The 18,258-nt window shown below is 43.3% G+C and overlaps 1 protein-coding gene across 2 annotated transcripts in view; it reads left to right on the forward strand.

The window, feature by feature from the left end:
- Positions 1-6: 6 nt before the first annotated feature.
- The window catches only part of Ryk (receptor like tyrosine kinase), a 68,889-nt gene continuing 50,637 nt past the window's right edge, over positions 7-18,258 (forward strand). Inside the window, exon 1 of one of the 2 annotated variants that reach the window (XM_028756811.1) lies at positions 7-175. In XM_028756811.1, coding sequence (XP_028612644.1) covers positions 73-175 — 103 coding nt within the window. In that variant the 5' untranslated portion in view covers positions 7-72. The remainder of the gene's footprint in view (positions 176-18,258) is intronic. The other variant, XM_028756812.1, reaches the window with a different exon arrangement.

Genomic DNA, 18,258 nt, shown 5'->3' on the forward strand with positions numbered 1-18,258 from the left:
GGCCGGGGTGGCGTCCCGGGGACCGGCGGCCTGAGGGCCCCGCCGCCGCCGCTGCTGCTGCTGCTGCTGGCGATGCTGCCCGCCGCCGCCCCGCGGTCCCCGGCCCTGGCCGCCGCTTCTGCGGGACCCAGCGTGAGCGTCTACCTGAGCGAGGACGAGGTGCGCCGGCTGCTTGGTGAGTGGCGCCGCTCCTGGGGCCTCGTGAGCTCGCGGTGCTGCCGCTGAGCCGCCCGCGCGCTCTCTCTCCGCAGCCTCCCTGCGCGTGTCACTCTAGGCCGCGGAGCTCCGGAGCCTCGGAGTCGGCGCTCCGGACACGGGTGGCCGATCTTTAGCCTGCTGTGGGTGGCCCACAGGCCACGCCGCTGCGCGCGTGCTTTCTGGCTAGCGAGTGGGGGCAAGGTGAGCCGGGCGCCCTGAGTTGTGTGGCATCCTGCACACCTTAGGGCCGACCGGGGTTTGCCTTGGGTTCGTTGAGTTTGACCTGATGCTGCGGTTCCAGGCCACTCGTCTACTCTGCAGACCCTGAAGCAAGAGGAGAACTTGGCTTTGGGTCCGACGGCGGAGGTTCCGTTTACCTGTTTAGCCCCGTTGTTTGGGGAGTCCGTTTGAAAAATGATTCTGCCCTCCGTTTGGAACTTTGTGCATTCTCAAACTCAGCCCTTGAAGGAAGGCCTGGCCAGCCATCAAAAGGAAGTCTCTGATAGTTGGGGCTACCCAGCTTTTACCATCTTTTGTGCATTAAGTCAGTCCCTTCACTTTTTCTCTGGGTGTATCTGAGTGAAGTGTTGGAACTGGTCGCATCCATTAAGTGTCACTTTTTAGTGGGCGAGCATGTCCCTCCCCCCACTCCCGTGTGTGTGTATGTGTGCGTGTGTGTGTGTGTGTGTGTGTGTGTGTGTGTGTATTAGAGGAGTTTCTTTTTTCTCTTTTGAGACCGGGCCTTATGTTGCTTGGGCTGTTCTGGAATCCACTATGTAGACCAGGTTGGCCTCAAGCTCACAGAGATCCGTCTGCCTGTTAAAGGAGTTTCTTAAGGTCTTTTAAGAGAGCTCAGCCTCAGAATGAGAATTGCTTTTAGCAGACTGTTTAGACATAGTTGTATGTGTAGGTTTATAGCCTTTAACCAAAAAAGAACTGTGTTTTTGTAATATCCTATTTTAACCTTCCTTATAGTCTAGTTGAATTAGCTGAATTTAGTCTAGCAGAATTGAAGCTGCATCTGAGTTACTTCTGGAGCCTGGGAGGAAGGCTTAGGGAAAATAATGATTTGTAAAGCAGCTTCCAGGCATGCTTTTGTAAAGTGTTGTTTATGTTGTTGGTGACTTTATTGACATGTATTTCCTTTCCTCCTGTCTCAGCCAGGATGGGGGACGGACAGCTAGCAGCAAACATGGAAGAATGCATGTTATGCCTACCGTTGCATAATAGAGTTTTGCTGTTACATTTATTTATTTTTATAGTGTGTTTACCATGATGTGTTCTGTGGAGGTCAGAGGACACCTTGAGGGTGTGGGCTGTCTCTTTCCACAACAGGGGGCCCAAGGCTCGAACTCATGTCATCTGACTGGACAACAAGTGCCTTTACCTGCCGAGCCATCTAGCTGGGGCCTGGTATGGTCTCACACATGTTGCTTCTCAGTTTCTTGTTACCCTGTGGGAGATGAGAAGAGTGAGGCTTTAAGTAACGTGCTTAAGGTAGCGTGGCTTATTTCGTATATTACGGATATAATATATACCCACATAAGACAGTGCTTGTTGACTGCAGACTAAGTTAGTGAAAGGCATGTGCATATAGAAGTTTGATTATGGCATGTTAGAAAAGAGACCACTGCTCATCAGTACTTGAAGTGATACCTTTGTAGCCAGGAACTGACTTTCTAAGGACAGTAGCTGGGTAGGCACCTAATGGATGAGCACCCAACATGTAAGCCCAGCAGTGGGCAGTGTGTGGATTAGAGGGGGGAACTTGCTTCCTAACACTCCCATCCGCCCTTAGGTATGTCAGTTCAGTGCAAGCTGAGTTGTCCTGTCATGATGTGGTCTCTAGATACTACTCTTCCAGATCATCCAGGGCCTTTCTGTCCCTTTATGTTTCCCTCGGCTGTGCTGCTGTTGAAGGATCCCCGGGCTTTGTCTGGGTGGTAGAGTGCAAGTAGTGGGATATATGCAGGGCCTCCTGAGCATGGCTGTTTCTGTGTGTGTTGAGACTGCTTGAAATAGTACTTTCTTACCATATTTTCCTATGCTTAAAAGGTTAAGGGACTTTCAAAAACTTAGGCAAGCAATCGTCAAGTTTACAGAGTTCCTACTACCCAGGGTTCAGAATGCCAAGTGAAAACTTGGAAGGCAGAAGTGACAGCTCTGTCGAGCTAGTTGTACTTGATAGGAAAGTGGTTTTAATCCAGTCATAAGCTGCACATAATAAAAATCAATTGAATAGCAGAAAGGGGCTTAAACCAGAAATCAGCATCGACCTGTCTTTGGCCTTTTTGTCCTCCAGGTCCCACTGCCCCAGGGGCATAGCTCACTCAACGGTTGTGGTGTTTATCTTGTCTTGTCTTTTGAATTTCTAGACTAATGTGGACTGAACATTTGTCTTCTGGAGTCATCTTTGTAAACCAGACTCCCCAGTGCAGTTTTTAAAAATTCTTTAAAAAAGATTTATTTTTATTTCATGGGTATTGGAGTTTTGCCTGTATGAGAGGAAACTGGAGTTACAGACAGTTGCAAGTTGCCATATGGGTTCTGGAAATTGAACATTGGTCCTCTGGAAGAGCCGCCCGTGCTCTTAACCACAGAGCCATCTCTCTAGTCCTCCAGTGCATTTTTAAATCAGCAATCAATTGCCACAGTGGACCATGCCACCAGACGGTCAGCTACAGTGTACAAATACATTGCCCTTGTCTGACTGGTAGACACCCTCTTCTACCTTCAACCCCTTTGTTCTGGTTTTCCCCAGAACAAATAATTGGATTTTAAATCTTTTTGATTGGCCTGTTTATATATTCTCTCAGGTACCCCAAGAAACATGCTGACCGCCTTTTGATCCCCCCACCCCCTTCAGGCAGCACTTTAAGACATCTGTTAGTTCCATTGGCTTCTTCTCAGTGGTGTCTTGATTTAGCATCATCCGTCCCTTGCTTTGGGCTGGATAGTAAGTAGCACTTTGTACTGCTCTGTCCTCTCTTGGTCTCTTTTTCTGTTTTTGCTTTTCTTTGCAGTTTGTGTGTATCCTCAGTGGAACCCTAGGGATAGGGTTCATGGGAAAGAGATATTATTTGAGGTCCTTTATGTCCGAAAATTTTCATTTTACCCTCACACTTTGTTGATGGTCTTTAGAATGTTAGGTGGAACATAGTGTTTGTTCACAATTTGAATGGTATTTTCTCTTGTAAGAATTTCAGATAAAGAGTCCAAATCCATTTCTTTCTAACTCCTTTTTCTCCCCCTTCACAGTGCTTAGAATTTCAGAGTATTTTCCCTCTGGCATTCTGAAGTTTGTTAATTGTGTTGCAAAGCCTTCAGTTTTGGGGAGTGTTTGTTCACTTTTAAAATAATATCCTGTGCCTTATTTCTTCCTATGTGGTTTTTTTTTTCTGAGATGACTGTCGTGTGTCTGTTGATTTTTTTTTTTTCCTAGAGTTGAACTTCATGTTTCTTATCTTACTTTTATTGCTTTGTATTGAAACCAGTGGACAGAGAGTTCTCAGGTTTGTCTTCCCAGCTTTCATTTAAAAAATGTTACTGATGTTTGTAATTTTTATAATCTCTTTTCTCTATATTTTATTGGATCTTGTGAGTGTTTTATCTTAATTTATTATTTTTATTAATGTTGTTGTTATTGTCAGAATTAAACAGAATTCTTCTGTGTATGGTTATCGATGTCTGGTCCTTGGCTTTGTGTAGTGAGATGCTAAGATTGTTAGAAGGGGGAGAACACACACGTGCTGACGATTCTTGCAGTCTGCTGGAGTGCAGGTGGGCATTGCGCTGGAAGCCTGTCCGAAACACCAGTACAGAATTTTGTATCTAATTAGGGCTCTGCTCAGTGTCTGTGAAGAAGCCTCAGGAAACTTCCTGCCTCTGGAATGCCGGGTGATAAATCAGCTGCCAGGCCTTGTGTTACCTGGTTGGGGAGGAATGGAAGTTTTCACCCTCAGGCTGTAGACTTTGACTTCTGGTTATAATTCTCTGCCTTTATGACTCAATTTCCCTAGACCGGGGGTCTCCTACTGAACCTGGGCACCTGCTGCTATGAGTATTTGCACATTGGCTCCCTCAGGGTGACCTTTAGTACCTCCCAGGTACCTCGAGGGCTGAGCCTTTTAAGGGGTCAGGGGGGTACTGATCTCTCTTCTACCTGTTTTCCATTGTGCAAAAGTTTGATAAAATAGGTAATGCTTTTTCTTACTTCTTGGCTTGATAATGTGATTCCCTTACCATCCAAAGGCTTTGGTCATTCTGAGCTGTGTAATGGCATTAAGCTTGGTCCTTATTGAAGACGACACGTGGCAGTTGTTTTGTAAGGACAATGGTGGTCAGTAGTGGTGGACAGAGTGCTCCTGATGTGTGGTAGAAGTTTCCCCGTGTCAAATACATAGTCCTTGCAGGCATGTGCTGACGTTTCCACCCAGTACACAAGCAGGCTGAAACAAGATTCCATAAACTGAGGCCCTTAGAAGCAATAGAAATGTATTTTCTACAGTTCTGGATTCTGGGAAAGCCAACATCAAAGTGCTGATGGCTTGGTTTCTGGTCAGGGCCTGTTTTCTGGTTCATAGATCCATCCGTTCTCACACAGTGGGAGGGTGAAATGAGCTCCGTGGTCTTCATTTTATAAGGGTACTGATCCTCCTCCTGTCTGTAAGACCTAATCCTCTCCCAAAGCCCTGTTGTTTATCTGCCCGCCATGGGGCTTAGAAGTGTAACATGGATTCTGCGGGCATACAAAGGTTTTTACCTTAGCAGTGAGGAAACAGACTTGGAGTGGGTCCTTGGTCTGTGCGTGTGCCTGCTGTCCTGGTGGAAGTCCGCCTATGTTCTGAGCAGTGTCTGTGGTTTTCCTGTGTAACCAGGCCCTGCCTCACTGCTCTCATTATTGTCCTTAGCAGACTACAGTACTGGCTACTGTGTCCATCCATATTTTACGTATGAGGACCTTGATTCAGAGTGTTGTGGACATTGAGTAGAAGGCCAGGCCTTGACTCAGTCGTGCCTGAATCTGGATCCCTGCTGTTTCCGGCAGCCCTGGAGCAGCTGCAGTTAAGCCAGAACTTAAACAGTGCTGGTTTGTGGTCCTGGTTACTATCAGTGTCCTCCTAGGCTCACTAATGTTGTCCTGTGCTCCGAAACTGCTGGAGCAGTGCCAGAGGTTTGGGAATAAGATGCCAGTGGCTGGGAAGGCGTGGTGACAGTGGTGGCTGTGATAGGGAGCTGTGGTCCACAGCGGTGAAGACAGCTTCAGAGAGAAGGAACCAGTTAAAACATTTCCTCTGGCTAGCTTGCTTCTCCTTTCAAACTAAATTGCTTCTGGGAAAGCTGTGCTTGCTCACATCTTATTTAAGGACAGTTCTCACTTGTTTGGACACTTGTTCCTCAGAACAGTCTAGGGAAAGAAAGTTGGAGTATTATATATTTTGGAGTTAATGACTAAAAATGATTAGAATCCTTTCCTTAAGGAAGTGTGTGTTTGTGTGTGTGTGTGAATGTGAGTGATTGTCCCATGTAGGACTGTAGCTCTGAGATGCAGAGTTACATTGTAGATTATTGGAGGAGTGGTCACTTTGATTGTGATTGATGTGGGTAAGTGATAGGGTTATTTTTCATTTTTCACTATGGTTGATGGGAGTTTTTTGTTTTTTGTTTTGGTAGGAATGTTACTTTTGAGAGAGGAAAGAGAGACTTGGGAGAGTTTGGGAAGGGATCCCAGGAAAGAAGGGATGACATTTACATCTCATCTCCAGGTTGAGTGGGACAGGCAGGCAGAAGGGAGACACACTTGGGGCCAGGCAGAGAGGGTGGCATGTAGTGTGGAGGCAGACACTGCAGAACTCTGAAGTGGCTGGGTTGAGAGCAATGAGCAAAGGAGAGGCAGACATGACAGCTGTGAGGTCGGCAGTTTGGAAGTGTTTCCCTGGGAGTGGAAAGCTATTGGTGTAGCTAGGCAGCACTCCAGAGGTGGAGCAGGGGTATCAGGACTTCCTGGCCAGCCTTGTATATGTGAGACTCTGACTTACTCTCCTTCCCCAAACAAAATAACAACAAAACTTAGCCAGCAAAATAAAATACCTCACAACAAATAAAGCAGGGTTAGGAGAGGAGAGTGCAGTCAGTATGGGTTGTAGAGGAGATAGTATGTGGCTCCCTGTCCGTAGTTAAGACACCCGTCGTGGTAAATGGGCTGGGGGGCAGGTGAAGAGGTGGGGTGGATTTATCAGGAGCCGGCAGTGAGTTGGGAGGTTTAACTGAAGGAGACCCCAGGGCAAGAGAGAAAGTATTCTCTAGAGTCCACTTTTTTTAGACTTGGTGTCTGAGCCAAAGGACCCTGTCTTTATGGGAAAGGCAATTGAGAAAAAGAAAATGTGATGAGCCAAGTATTCCTCCCTGCCAAGCGCCTCTCCTCCAGAATCTCAGGCCAAATGCTTGGTTGGACAGGGTGGTGTCCTCCGTGCTGGTGGCACTGGTATAACCTGCTAAGGGGAAGCTTTGGCAGGAGTGGGTCAGCATCCTGAAGTGAACCCTTAACCCTAGGCATTGTGTTAGGTTGGGGTTGGTGGTATTGGCACGGCTTAATCTGAGCCCATGTGTTCTTCATTGGGAGATCAGGGCTGAGACATTGTGCAATTGTGGGTTTGAGTTTCTTTCTCCCTGCACATATGGGGGAAAATTCTGTCCAATTATGGCTAAACTTGTCCCATGTGAGTCACATCCTGAGTTAATGAGTGAGTTCTGAAGGTGCTGTCTCAATGCTGCTTGAGTTTTAAGTTCACTCCTAGTGTAAGTGGAAGGTGCACATTTCGTTCCTCAAACACTCAGAACTGAGAACCTCCACAGCATTGTTTTGGGGTTCTGATGCTGTACATCACTGTCCTTTTAAATCTTGCCAGCCTGAGAGATAAGAAAAACCTGCACTTGAGGCCAAACTATTAAGTTACTCTGAAATTATGGCAAAAGTACACTTTTTGTGTGTGTTATTCTTGTTGATGTATGTATCTTCTAGTCTGGATGTTACTAAACAACATTCCATTGTGTAGGGCTTCCTAAAACGTTACGTGCCAAAACAAGTGTGCATGTAGGGCTCAGCTGTATAGTGAACGCTCACTGAAGGGTTTATTCTGTTCCCAGCAATGACAATGCTGAGTGGCGGTCATTCTTATATTTTAAGCTATAATAGAATGCACACATCTTAACTTGGGAGATATAATCTAGAGAGAACTAACACATCTTATGCATGCCAGGTATTTCACACATGTTCTTCAGCAGCATCTGGTGCATTTTTAAATTTTTAAATAGAGAAAACCAAGATTCTGGAAAAATACACAATTTGCTGGAGGTCTCAGATCCATGTAGTTACAAAGCTCTGAAGTTGATGCTTTCTGCTCTGTTGCTGGGAAGGGTAGCAGTCTACTGGCTCCTACTGAAATCACCTGGGGAGCTGCAGCAACATCCAGATTCCTGGATAGACCCTTACCCACTGGTGCAGTGATCTGAACTTCCGATCCTCCTGCCTTCCCCTCCCTAGCTCTGGAATTCCAAGTGTCTACAACTCTTGCTTCATGTGGTGCTGAAGATCAAACCAGGGCTCCATGAATGCAGGTAGGTGCTGTACCCCAGAGCCAGGGCCTCAGCCCTTGTAGTTGATCTGAGGTGGAACTCAGATGAGTCAGCCTTTTGACTTCTGAATGCGTCACTGACTGCAAGATACCCTTGTAAATTTGCAGCTGTCTTATAGTTAGTGGGAGTCCTCAGTTAATGAACTACTTTCCCCCTATGCCTCAGATAAAGTGACATACCCTTTATCAAGGAGTCTTTTGGATTTTTGAGACAGGGTTTCTAGAACTTGCTCTGTAGACTAGGCTGGCCTTGTATCACAGAGATACACCTGCCTCTGCCTCCCAAGTGCTGGGATTAAAGGTGTGTACCAGTATCGCCCGACTTTTGTGTGGGTGCTGGGATCTAAACTCGGGTTCTCACTCTGTAGCAAGCATGTTACCAGCTGAGCATCTTCTCAGCTTTGTCTCCTTTTCTGTTTTTGCTTTGTTTGTTTTAGACAGACACTTGTTCTGTAATCCAGGCTAGCCCCCTGCTTCATTTTTTCCCAGATGCTGGAATTGTAGGTGTGTACCAGGATGCCTGACTGCTGAACATTTATGAATTCCTTTAAATATTCTTGGATTTTGTTCTGGGATGCAGTTAAATTACTTGGAAACAGTTTGAGCCTTCTGGGTGTTACTTATAAGGCTTGTTGGACAGAACACAACCAGTAGTGAGGCTCACAGTTCCCCACCGGGAGTTGGGACTCTTCTGTACTTACTCCGCTGAACCGTGAAGCACGAGCCTCCAGGCTGGCTGGTACAGGCATCCGGATTCTGAGTACTGGGCCCTGTTCACTTTTAACCTCTCTCTGCCCCTGACTGGCTTCTACATTTGCATGCCCCGTCGTGACTCAGACAGTACTGGAGCTCACTCTGGATCTTGGATTTTTCACTTTGTTTACCTCTCCTTTCTAGTGATCTGTTCTGTGTGCCATATTTCCATAATCTTCCTGGACTTAGCTCTTTTAAGCATATTTTTAATCTTTTGGTTTAGATCTCACTCTTGCTTGTGAAAAGTGCTTGTGCTGCTTCTAAAAGACACAGCAGTGCTTTTGCCTTAGCCTCTTTATAGGTGTGTACCACAAGCCTAGTTTACCTTTGTCACCTCAGTTTCTCCCTTGAGCCCCACCCCCCCACATCTATCCATCCGCCCATCTGTCTGTCTGTCTGTTCACCCATCTATGTATATACAGGCTCATATGACATGAGCCTTCATGTGGAGCATTCATGTGGAGGTCGAAGGACAGCTTCGAGGAGCCAATTTGCAGTGTATTTGTTTGTTTTGGTCATCAAGCTTACTCATAGACTCTGGTGAGTGGTCACCCGCTGAGCCATCTCACTTGACTTCAGCGCCCTTCTCTGCACTGTAACTAGTGCTCACTGCTTGTGGTCTTTGTTCCAGGGATCACTGTTGCCTCCTGATGGGTCCTTTAAGCTGCTGTTCAGATGAGAGGATCAGTCAAGCTCCCAGTACTCTCAATAAATGGTTATTGTTTATGTCTCCCCTAAAGTCAATTCCTTAATGACTCATAAGAGGAAAAAGTAGCCCTGCTCAAAGAAGCAGTGTGTAAGGTTTGCATCTGTTTGTGCACGCACACTTGTGAGCATATGGTAGGTAGCAAGTGTAGTAGAGTGTGGGAACTCACATGTTTGCACGTTCATTGCATCTTCGTCCACTCTGTGTGGTTAGGCATGTGTAGTGGAGAATCTTGATGGTCAGCGGGACACACCTGGAAAGAGGGACCCTCAATTCAAGAATTGTTTCTATCAGCTTGGCCTGTGGACGTGTTTGTGGGGCATTTCCTTGATTAATTACTGATGTGGGAAGGCCTGCCCAACTGCGGGCTATGTTATCTCTGGGCATGTGGGTCTGGGCTGTATAGGAAAACTATCTGAGCCAGATGGTGGTGGCACACACTTTTATCCCAGCACTCAGGAGGCAGAGGCAGGTGAATCTCTGAGTTCAAGGACAGCCTAGTCTACAGAGTGAATTCCAGGACTGCCAAGGCTACACAGAGAAACCTTATTTCAAAAAACAAAACAAACAAACAAACAAACAAAAAACCCCCCAAAAAACAAAAACCCAAAACCAACCAACCAAACAAGTTATTTGAGCATGAGCTCGTAAGCAAGCCAGTACGTGTGACAGTTTCTCTGTTTCTCAGTGGGTTCTGCTTCACTTCCTGTTGGACTCCTCATCAATTGGCTGTGACCTGCAGTCTTCTTTCCTGAGATGCTTTGGGTTGTGGTGTTTGTCAGGCGCACAGTAAAGCAAGCTGTAACCAGTGATCTGAGTATTCCTTTCTGCGTATGTACGATGGGTTGCTCTTAGCACAGGTGCCCTAATAATGCATTTGAATACGCTGCATGAGCCTCACAACTACTTGTGTTAGTCACTGCTGTGGATTTCTGAAACTTTGCCTTAAAAACAAATATCCTAAACATTTCGGTTGCTTCATTTCTGGTTGGGCTCTGCTGAGGAAGGTGGAACGGCTCATCTGTCTGGTTATGAGGAAGGACTTGGAGTAAACTGCAGGACACAGGAAGGAGCCTGCTAATCATCCCCAGGAAGAGCCAGTTAGATACCTGTACTCACTTTTAACTGTATGAGGAAATATTATTCCTGGCCTAAGACAGTAGGTCACTTAAGCACAACCTACTCTAGTGTCTCATTTGCCACTACTTTAACAGAACAGGCCTCAGGTTATTGGGTTATTTAGATATTTGGTTGATTGCCTTTAGTAACAATATTCTTTTACTAGTGTAACATGACCTTATTTTAGGAACATGAGGTATATTTTTGGTGAATACAACAGATAAAGAACCTGGCCTTGTGGAACTAACTTTTGACAGAAAGCTATGTGATTTACCTTTGGAAAAAAATTTGTATAGCTTTGGAATTGAATTCTGAGATAGCACTCTGCTGCCTGTTGCTGGCAGGAAGAAGCGATGCTTGCTTCTCTGTGTTTTATGATAACAGCCTAGATTATTGTCTGAATCAGTCCAGCTTCTGAGGTAAAGTGTGCTCCTGATAGCAGTGGAAATCAAAGAAGTTGGGCAGTGCTGACACGAAGCCCTGGCTACAGTTCTCTATTTCTGTGGCTGTGTCAGTGGTACAAAATAAACTGGTCATATCACTTTCTTCTTCTAGGTCAGGGAATGCGTCAAACTATTGTCTAGAGTCTCTGTCTTACCAAATGCTGGGGATTATTTCTCTATGGTAGGGAGGTCATGTTTTATGTTTTAGTGCTGGAGCATGTGTATCCCTGAGAAGGACTTGGGAAGTACCTTTTACACTTTTGGCTATTGTGCAAATCATATGTAATCACATTTTTTTAGGGAAATCCTCTTACACATTTCTCTTTGACCAATATTTTCCTTGGGAGTGAAGTGTTTTGTTGTTTTAATTTAAAGTGTTTTTGCTACAGTTGCTACAGTGTTTGCTGATGGGGGAAGATGACAACACATCTATTTGAAATCAAATGACTTTACTCTTCCTCCAAGTGTGCATAACTTCTTTCAGAACACTAGCAGAGTCAAACCAGAGCAGCTTTTGTGATGGATGGCTTGAGTTTCTGTGATCAGTTATCACAGAATTACCATGGGTTTTGAGAAAACAGGTCTTGGTCTGAAGGACGGAGCCTAAATAAGAGTTGCAAAGTAGGGGTATAGTGACCTTTTGTTGATCGTAGCTGTCTTTTTTGAAATGTTTGCCTTGTTTTTTTTCTGTATGCAAGTATGCACTGTTACCTCAGCTCTGCCAAGATATTTAAGGCTGAGACACATGAAGCAAACACTGTGTGGTGGAGTAGTCCATGAGAGTTCTCAGTTACCGTTATTCCTGCTTGAGTAGCCACAAGGCTTGAAGAGACCTTTTTAGTGGTGAAAGAAGGTGCCCCTTTCCTGCCATCAAATGTGGGCAGCTCTCTGCTGAGGGCACCCACATGCCTGCTGGGAACTGAACTCAGAAGCTCTGCAAAAGCAGCCTCCTCTCCACCTCTCCAGCCCGGCAGTCTGCTGTGTACAGTTAAATGTTGCTTCTCAATAAATTTTTTGGTTGTGTTCATTGGGCATAACTAGACTTACTAGATTTTGAGGGACAAACTTATTTTCAATTTATTATTTTACATATATTAGAAACATTAGAAGTAAGAGCCTTTTATTTTCATTTTGTGTCAGTAAGTGTATTTAATGGTTTAAAATACATTGATTACTTTTTTCTGATTAGACCTAAAAGATTGTCTTGACTTATTTTTTTTTTAAGTTTTGATTGATATATGGGAGTCATGGATGTATCATAGAATACTTATGTTTTGGTTGACATTTAGAAACTACTACTGATGTCAGAAAAGTACAGAATTTTTAGTGGAGGAGAGGATTAGCATCATCTGGTCTACCTCTTTTGTCGTATAGTTGAGAAAGTTGACTTATGGAAGATGGCTCAGGAACTGAGTGCCAAAGGCCACTCACCTACTTAGTCTCAGGGCCAGGAAGAAAGGTCTGCACTATGAAAGCTGCTTTAGTTCAGTTTCCACAGTGTTACTTCTGTTTTCTTATTTTAACTGATGCATGACAGTTTTTAAAATAACTTTTTCTTAAAACCTGTCTTTGATGTAAGTTGATTTTTGTCAACAACCAGCTATTCATGCATCTGCCACTAAATGCTACAAGCAAACTAGGTAGAGGAGACTGCCTGTCCTGTGAGCAGCTCTCAGAAATGCATCCTGTCAAGTGCACGCTTTATAATAAAAAGGGAGGTTCTTCAGTGACTTACAATTCACCAACAGGATGACAACATTGGAATCCATAGTTAACTTTCAAAGTCATTTGGAAAATTTTTAATTAGTGGATTATTAATTTGAGACTTAAAATTGTATAGTGAAAAATGTATTTTTCTTGATAGGGTCATGATAGAATTTTGCAGGAGGAACAAATTTTGTAGCATTAAATATGGATTGTTTAAAATCAAATTCTGAGCAAATGTTATCCTGTCTTAGGAGAGAGTAGCATCCTTACTTTGCTGGAGTTGGCAGCAAGAAGCTTAAGTCAGGCTGATGAAGCTGAACAGTTGAAGTGCTTGTCCTCAGTCAGAATGGCAATGTTCTGTGCATTCTCATGACAAAATGCTACCTAGTCAATCTATGGCCTGTGGCCTTTGCCTTATTACCTCCACAGAGCCCTTTCTGCTCTCTGCCTGTTCTCCTTTCCCTGTTTTGTTCCCTCCTCTCTTGGCCCTCCCTTTTTGTAAGGTAGAGTTTCAGTTCTTGAATCTCCATAGTGCTACTTCTTTCAAAAATCAATCAGTCTGTCTGTCTGTCATCTTATCATCCATCTGTCAATTTATCCATCTAAATCTATCATCCATCTATATCTTCTATCTATATTATCTGTCTATCTGTCTATCTATCTATCTATATTATCTGTCTATCTGTCTATCTATCTATCTATCTATCTATCTATCTATCTATCTATCTATCTATCTATCATGTCATCCTTCTACCTACCTACCTACCTATATACCTACCTACATGTCTATCTGGTGTGTGTGTGTGTGTGTGTGCTGTGCAAACAAAAGGGTTTGAAGACAACTTGCAGGAATTGATTTTTTTCCACTGTTTGGTTTCTGGGGACCGAACTCAGGTCAGCTTTGGTGGCAGGCACCTTTACCTGCTGAACATCTCACTGGCCCTGTTCTGTATCTTTACATAAGTGGATTCACACACTGTGTGATGTTTTTTCTGGCTACTTTCATGTAGCATAATGTTGTGGAGGTTCCCATACATCTTTTCATTCTGTTTTTATACCACAATTTACTTTTTATCTGTTCAGGGACATTTGAGTTATTTACACATTTTGGCTGTTATGAATATTGGTGCTGAGAATATGCAAGCACCCAATTGGATATGTGCTCAAGTTAGATACATACTTAGAATAGAATCCAGGATCATCTGGAAACACTGTTTTAACTTTTTAAGGCACTGCTGAGGTATTTTCAGTGGCTGACTGGTTTGTATTCCTACCAAGACTGCAGGGGTCCTGTTTCTCTGCACTTTGCCAGCTCTTGCTATTCTGCTTTTTTGGTTGTGGTTATTCTAGGCAGTCTGAAGTACATGATGTTTGTTTGACTCTGTTTTCCTGGTATTGAGCAGTGTGGAGCATCTTTTCATGTGTTGTTTACATGTCTTCTCTGGAGAAATAGGTGCTTAATTCTGTTGTCCATTTTTAGATTGGACTAGTATTGTTTGCTAAATTGTAAGAATTATTTATATATTCAGAATTCACATGCTTGCCAGGTACAATTTGTAGGTGCCATCCTCCATTCTATGTGTGTGTGTTTAATGAATTTTGGTTTAGCTACTCCTTCCTTCCTTTTTTTTTTTTTTTTTTTTGTTTTTTCGAGACAGGGTTTCTCTGTATAGCCCTGGCAGTCCTGGAACTCACTCTGTAGACCAGGCTGGCCTCCTACTCAGAAATCTGCCTGTCTCTGCCTCCCAAGTGTTGGGATTAAAGGTGTGAGCCACCACTGCCAGGCGCTTCCTTCCTTCTTTTCTTTGTTATGTTTTGTTTTTGAGACAGAGTTTCTTTATGTAGCCCTGATGGTCCTGGAACTGGTTCTGTAGACTATGCTGGCCTTGAACTCAGAGATCCACCTGCCTCTGCCTCTGCCTCCCTAGTACTGGGACTAAATGCATGTGCCACCACTACCTGGCTTGGTTTATCTTCCTTTTTCATCCATTGCTTGTCCTTTTGCTGTCCTGTTGTAAGAACTCGCTACCAAGGTTATGAAGATATATCTTTAATATTCTTCCAAGAGTTATGGTTTTAAGTCTTATGTTTGGGTCATCTATTTTAAACGAATCTTTGTCTGTGGTGTGAGATAGGGATCCAGTTGCATTCTTCTTACAGAATAACCAGTTGTCCCAAAATTGTTGACGGTGAATAGTCTTCTCTAAACGATTTTGATACCCTTATCAAAATTGAGTCTTCAATTTTGGGGGAATGAGAGGCAGTTTCAAGACAAAGTTTCTCTCTATAGTCTTGGCTGTCCTGGAACTCACTCTGTAGACTAGAGCTGGTCTCAAACTCACAGAGATCTGCCTGCCTTGCCTCTGGAGTTCTGGGATTAAAGTTGTGCGCTAGCTACCACTGCCTGGCAAGTCTTCAGAATTTTATAACTTTATTTCTGGTTTCAATTCTGTTCTGTTAGTTTACACGACTGTCATTGTGTTAGAACTGTACTATTATTTTAGCTTTCTGAGATTATAATCATATCATTTCTCCCTCCCCCTCCCCGCAACATTCCCATATATCCCTCATTCCTCCTTCAAATTCACGGTCTCGTGTGTGTGTGTGTGTGTGTGTGTGTGTGTGTGTGTGTGAGAGAGAGAGAGAGAGAGAGAGAGAGAGAGAGAGAGAGAGAGAGGGAGCAAGCACGATTGATCCTAAATACATAAATACAGCCTGCTAACTGTGTACTGTTACTCGTGTATGTTTCTGGGCCTCATGAACTTTCTCTCTCATCCACGTTAGATGTCTGTTGTTATTCTTGTTCAGCTCATGTTTAAGCCGTCATACTGGTGAGACTTTATAGATGTCATTTATGACATTCTCACAGCAAACTTCCTGTTCCTCTGAGTCTTAGAGTCTTCTCACCTTTCACAATAGTCCCTGAGCCATAGTCACAGGAGTTATGTTGTAGATGTATCTGTTAGGATTGGGCTCCATAACTCTGCATTTTGCTTGGTTGTGGTTTTCTTCTGTTGTGAAACAGAGAAGTTTCCCTGATGAGGGGTGAGGACTTACCTGTGGGTGTGGGACCGATATTTAGAATGTGGTTAGGGATTGTTTAGTAAAGTAGAAGTTGTAGGTTCTCCGCCAAGATGCATGACTTCACTAATTGTGGGTAGTTGGCTAGGTTTCCAGGACCAGGAATGATTTCCTGTTGTTGAGCAGGTCTTAAGTCCAATTAGAGAGTATTGGTTACCACCGAGCTATGTGTGCCACTTCTGCAGTGTCTTGATTTATGGAGCTTTGTAGTGAGTTTTGAAACTGAAATGCAAATCTTCTTTTATGTGCTTTTAAAAGATCGTTTTGACTATTTGGAGCAACTTTGCGTTTCTGTATCCATTTGAGGATCTGTTTTGCTATATCTGCATAAAAGGCAGGTGGAATTTTGGGAGAGAGTGCACTGACATTGTACATTTGGGTTACATTGCCATTTGACTAACCCTGCTGTCTTCCCATCTGTAAGCATGTGATGTTTTTCTGTTTGGTCGTTTCAGTAGTTTGCATTTTTTAACTTAGTCTTTCATTTCTTTGGTTACATTGCTTTCTAAGTATTTTATCCTTTGGGATGCAGCTATGGATGGAATTGGTTTCTTAATTTCCTTTTGGAATTATTCTTTGAGGAACTGGCTCTTATGCGTTCTATCTTTCCATCTATTGCGTTACCCCAGGATGGTGACTCAGAACCCTCTTCTCTTCTGTTGTTTGATCTTTATTGTATATGACTTTATGCCCACTACTATTGGAATCAAAAGACCCTAAAAAGTGATTCCCAAAAACATTATTCTCTAAATCAAAATTACTTTTTTTACCTTCTTCTATCCCCCAAATATCAGAACCTATTCTGATTTTCTTTCAGCTTTTTCTGTTTGAACCACGAACATCCCAGTTTCCAGGAGACTTTCCTAAAGGTGTCTGCTGAAGTAGCTAACCCTTAGACTCACTGAGCCTTCCTCTCACTCCCTTTCCTGGTCCCTGATTTTCTATCATTCCTCCGCTTTGGCTTGCTATGAGACTGGCTCACTGATGCATCGTGGAATGTGTTCTTTTCCTCAGTACCACTCCTCAGTGTCCATTTAACCTGGTTGATGCTTGCCCCACCATCCCCATTGTCATAACTTCTGCCAGCCCCTGTCCCTGAGCTCAGTGTGCATGTGATCACAGTGGTTACAGTTGAAGCATTGATAACTGGTGATAGTTGGGAACGGCAGGCTTTACTGTCTTCACTTGCCTGGCTTTCACTTTGAGTGAAGAAGAAAGATTAAACCCAGAAATACAAAATACGATACTTGTGAATTTAGTATTTGTCAAAAAATTTAAGATAAAATTGTTAAAATTATTTTATTTCCTTAAGTTTATTTTGTGGATGTCAGTGTAAAACATAGACTTTATTGACCATTTGGAAAATTATGTTCATATCATAAAGAAGAAGAAAAATACTAAACATTCATTATCAACTTTTGGTAAACAATCTTCCTAGCCTGTTTTTGCATTCTGTTTTTCTTATAAAAGGTAGAGAAAGCAGGCAGATTGTACTTCATAACCTACTTGTGTTTCCTGTCTCTGTGCCTTCTTCTCTCCCACTGCTGACCAAAGTTTGGCCTGGACATGTTCTACCTTAAAAAGTTGGGTTTGCATTTCCTTATAGCCGATAACTTCTAAAATAAAAATATTATTATTTATATATATGGGGAGAGGTATGGCACATAACTCACATAAGTGTCAGAGGACAACCTCTAGGAGTTTCTCCTTCCACTGTGGGATCTGAGCGTTGGATTTAGCTGATCAGCCTTGTCTAACAAGTCCCTTTACCCACAAGGCTATCTTACTAGCCCAGCATTTTGTTTTTGTTTGAGAACACTATTTTATGTAGTCTAGTCTAACTAAAACCTCAGTAAGTAACTGAGATGTCTTGGACTCCTGCTGCCCGTTACTAGTGTGTGACCAACCTAGTTGCTGATAGCTTTATTTAACTGTCCAGTGGGTGATTTGTGAGGAGATGGTTTCTATAGTGTATCTGTCATCTTGATGTGTGCCTTTCTTACGACTATGCTAATGAAGGATGTGTGTGTCTTCTACTCTCTGTATACTAATTTCATACCCCAATTGACATTCTTTATATTTCTGTTTAGGAATGCTTTACATTAAAAAAAAAGATTTATTTGTATTGATTGATGTGTATGATTGTTTGTCTGCATGTATATGTGCTTTATGTGAGCATGGTACCTATAGAAACTAGAAGAGGGCATCAGATCACCTTGTACAGTAGTTTCAGAGAGTTGTGGGTGCCAGAAATAAAACTTGGATCATCTGTAAGAGCAGCCAGTGGACTTAACACTGAGCCATCTCTCCAGCCCCAGAAACACTTTGTTTTGATTTAATCAGTAAAGATTAGCAGTTATTTTATCATCATAAGTTTCTCCTTGGTATAAAGGATTCTTTGTTCCCTGTTAAAGGTATGAATATGTAATTGGCTATTTTCAAAGGCCTCTTCTCAGAGGCCTTATTCTTTCTTTGCATAAGATCAGAATTTGTCTGAAAGTGGACTTACTTGCTGGCCTTTTCTTCCCTGGAAAACTCTTGCTTTATTCCAGCATCCTAGAGTTTTCCGTGCCAGTCTCCATAGCTAGTAAACAAGGCCAGTCTCCACAGCTAGTGA

The sequence above is a fragment of the Grammomys surdaster genome, unplaced genomic scaffold (assembly GCF_004785775.1).
Source record: "Grammomys surdaster isolate TR1022 unplaced genomic scaffold, NIH_TR_1.0 126131, whole genome shotgun sequence".
Classification (NCBI taxonomy): domain Eukaryota; kingdom Metazoa; phylum Chordata; class Mammalia; order Rodentia; family Muridae; genus Grammomys; species Grammomys surdaster.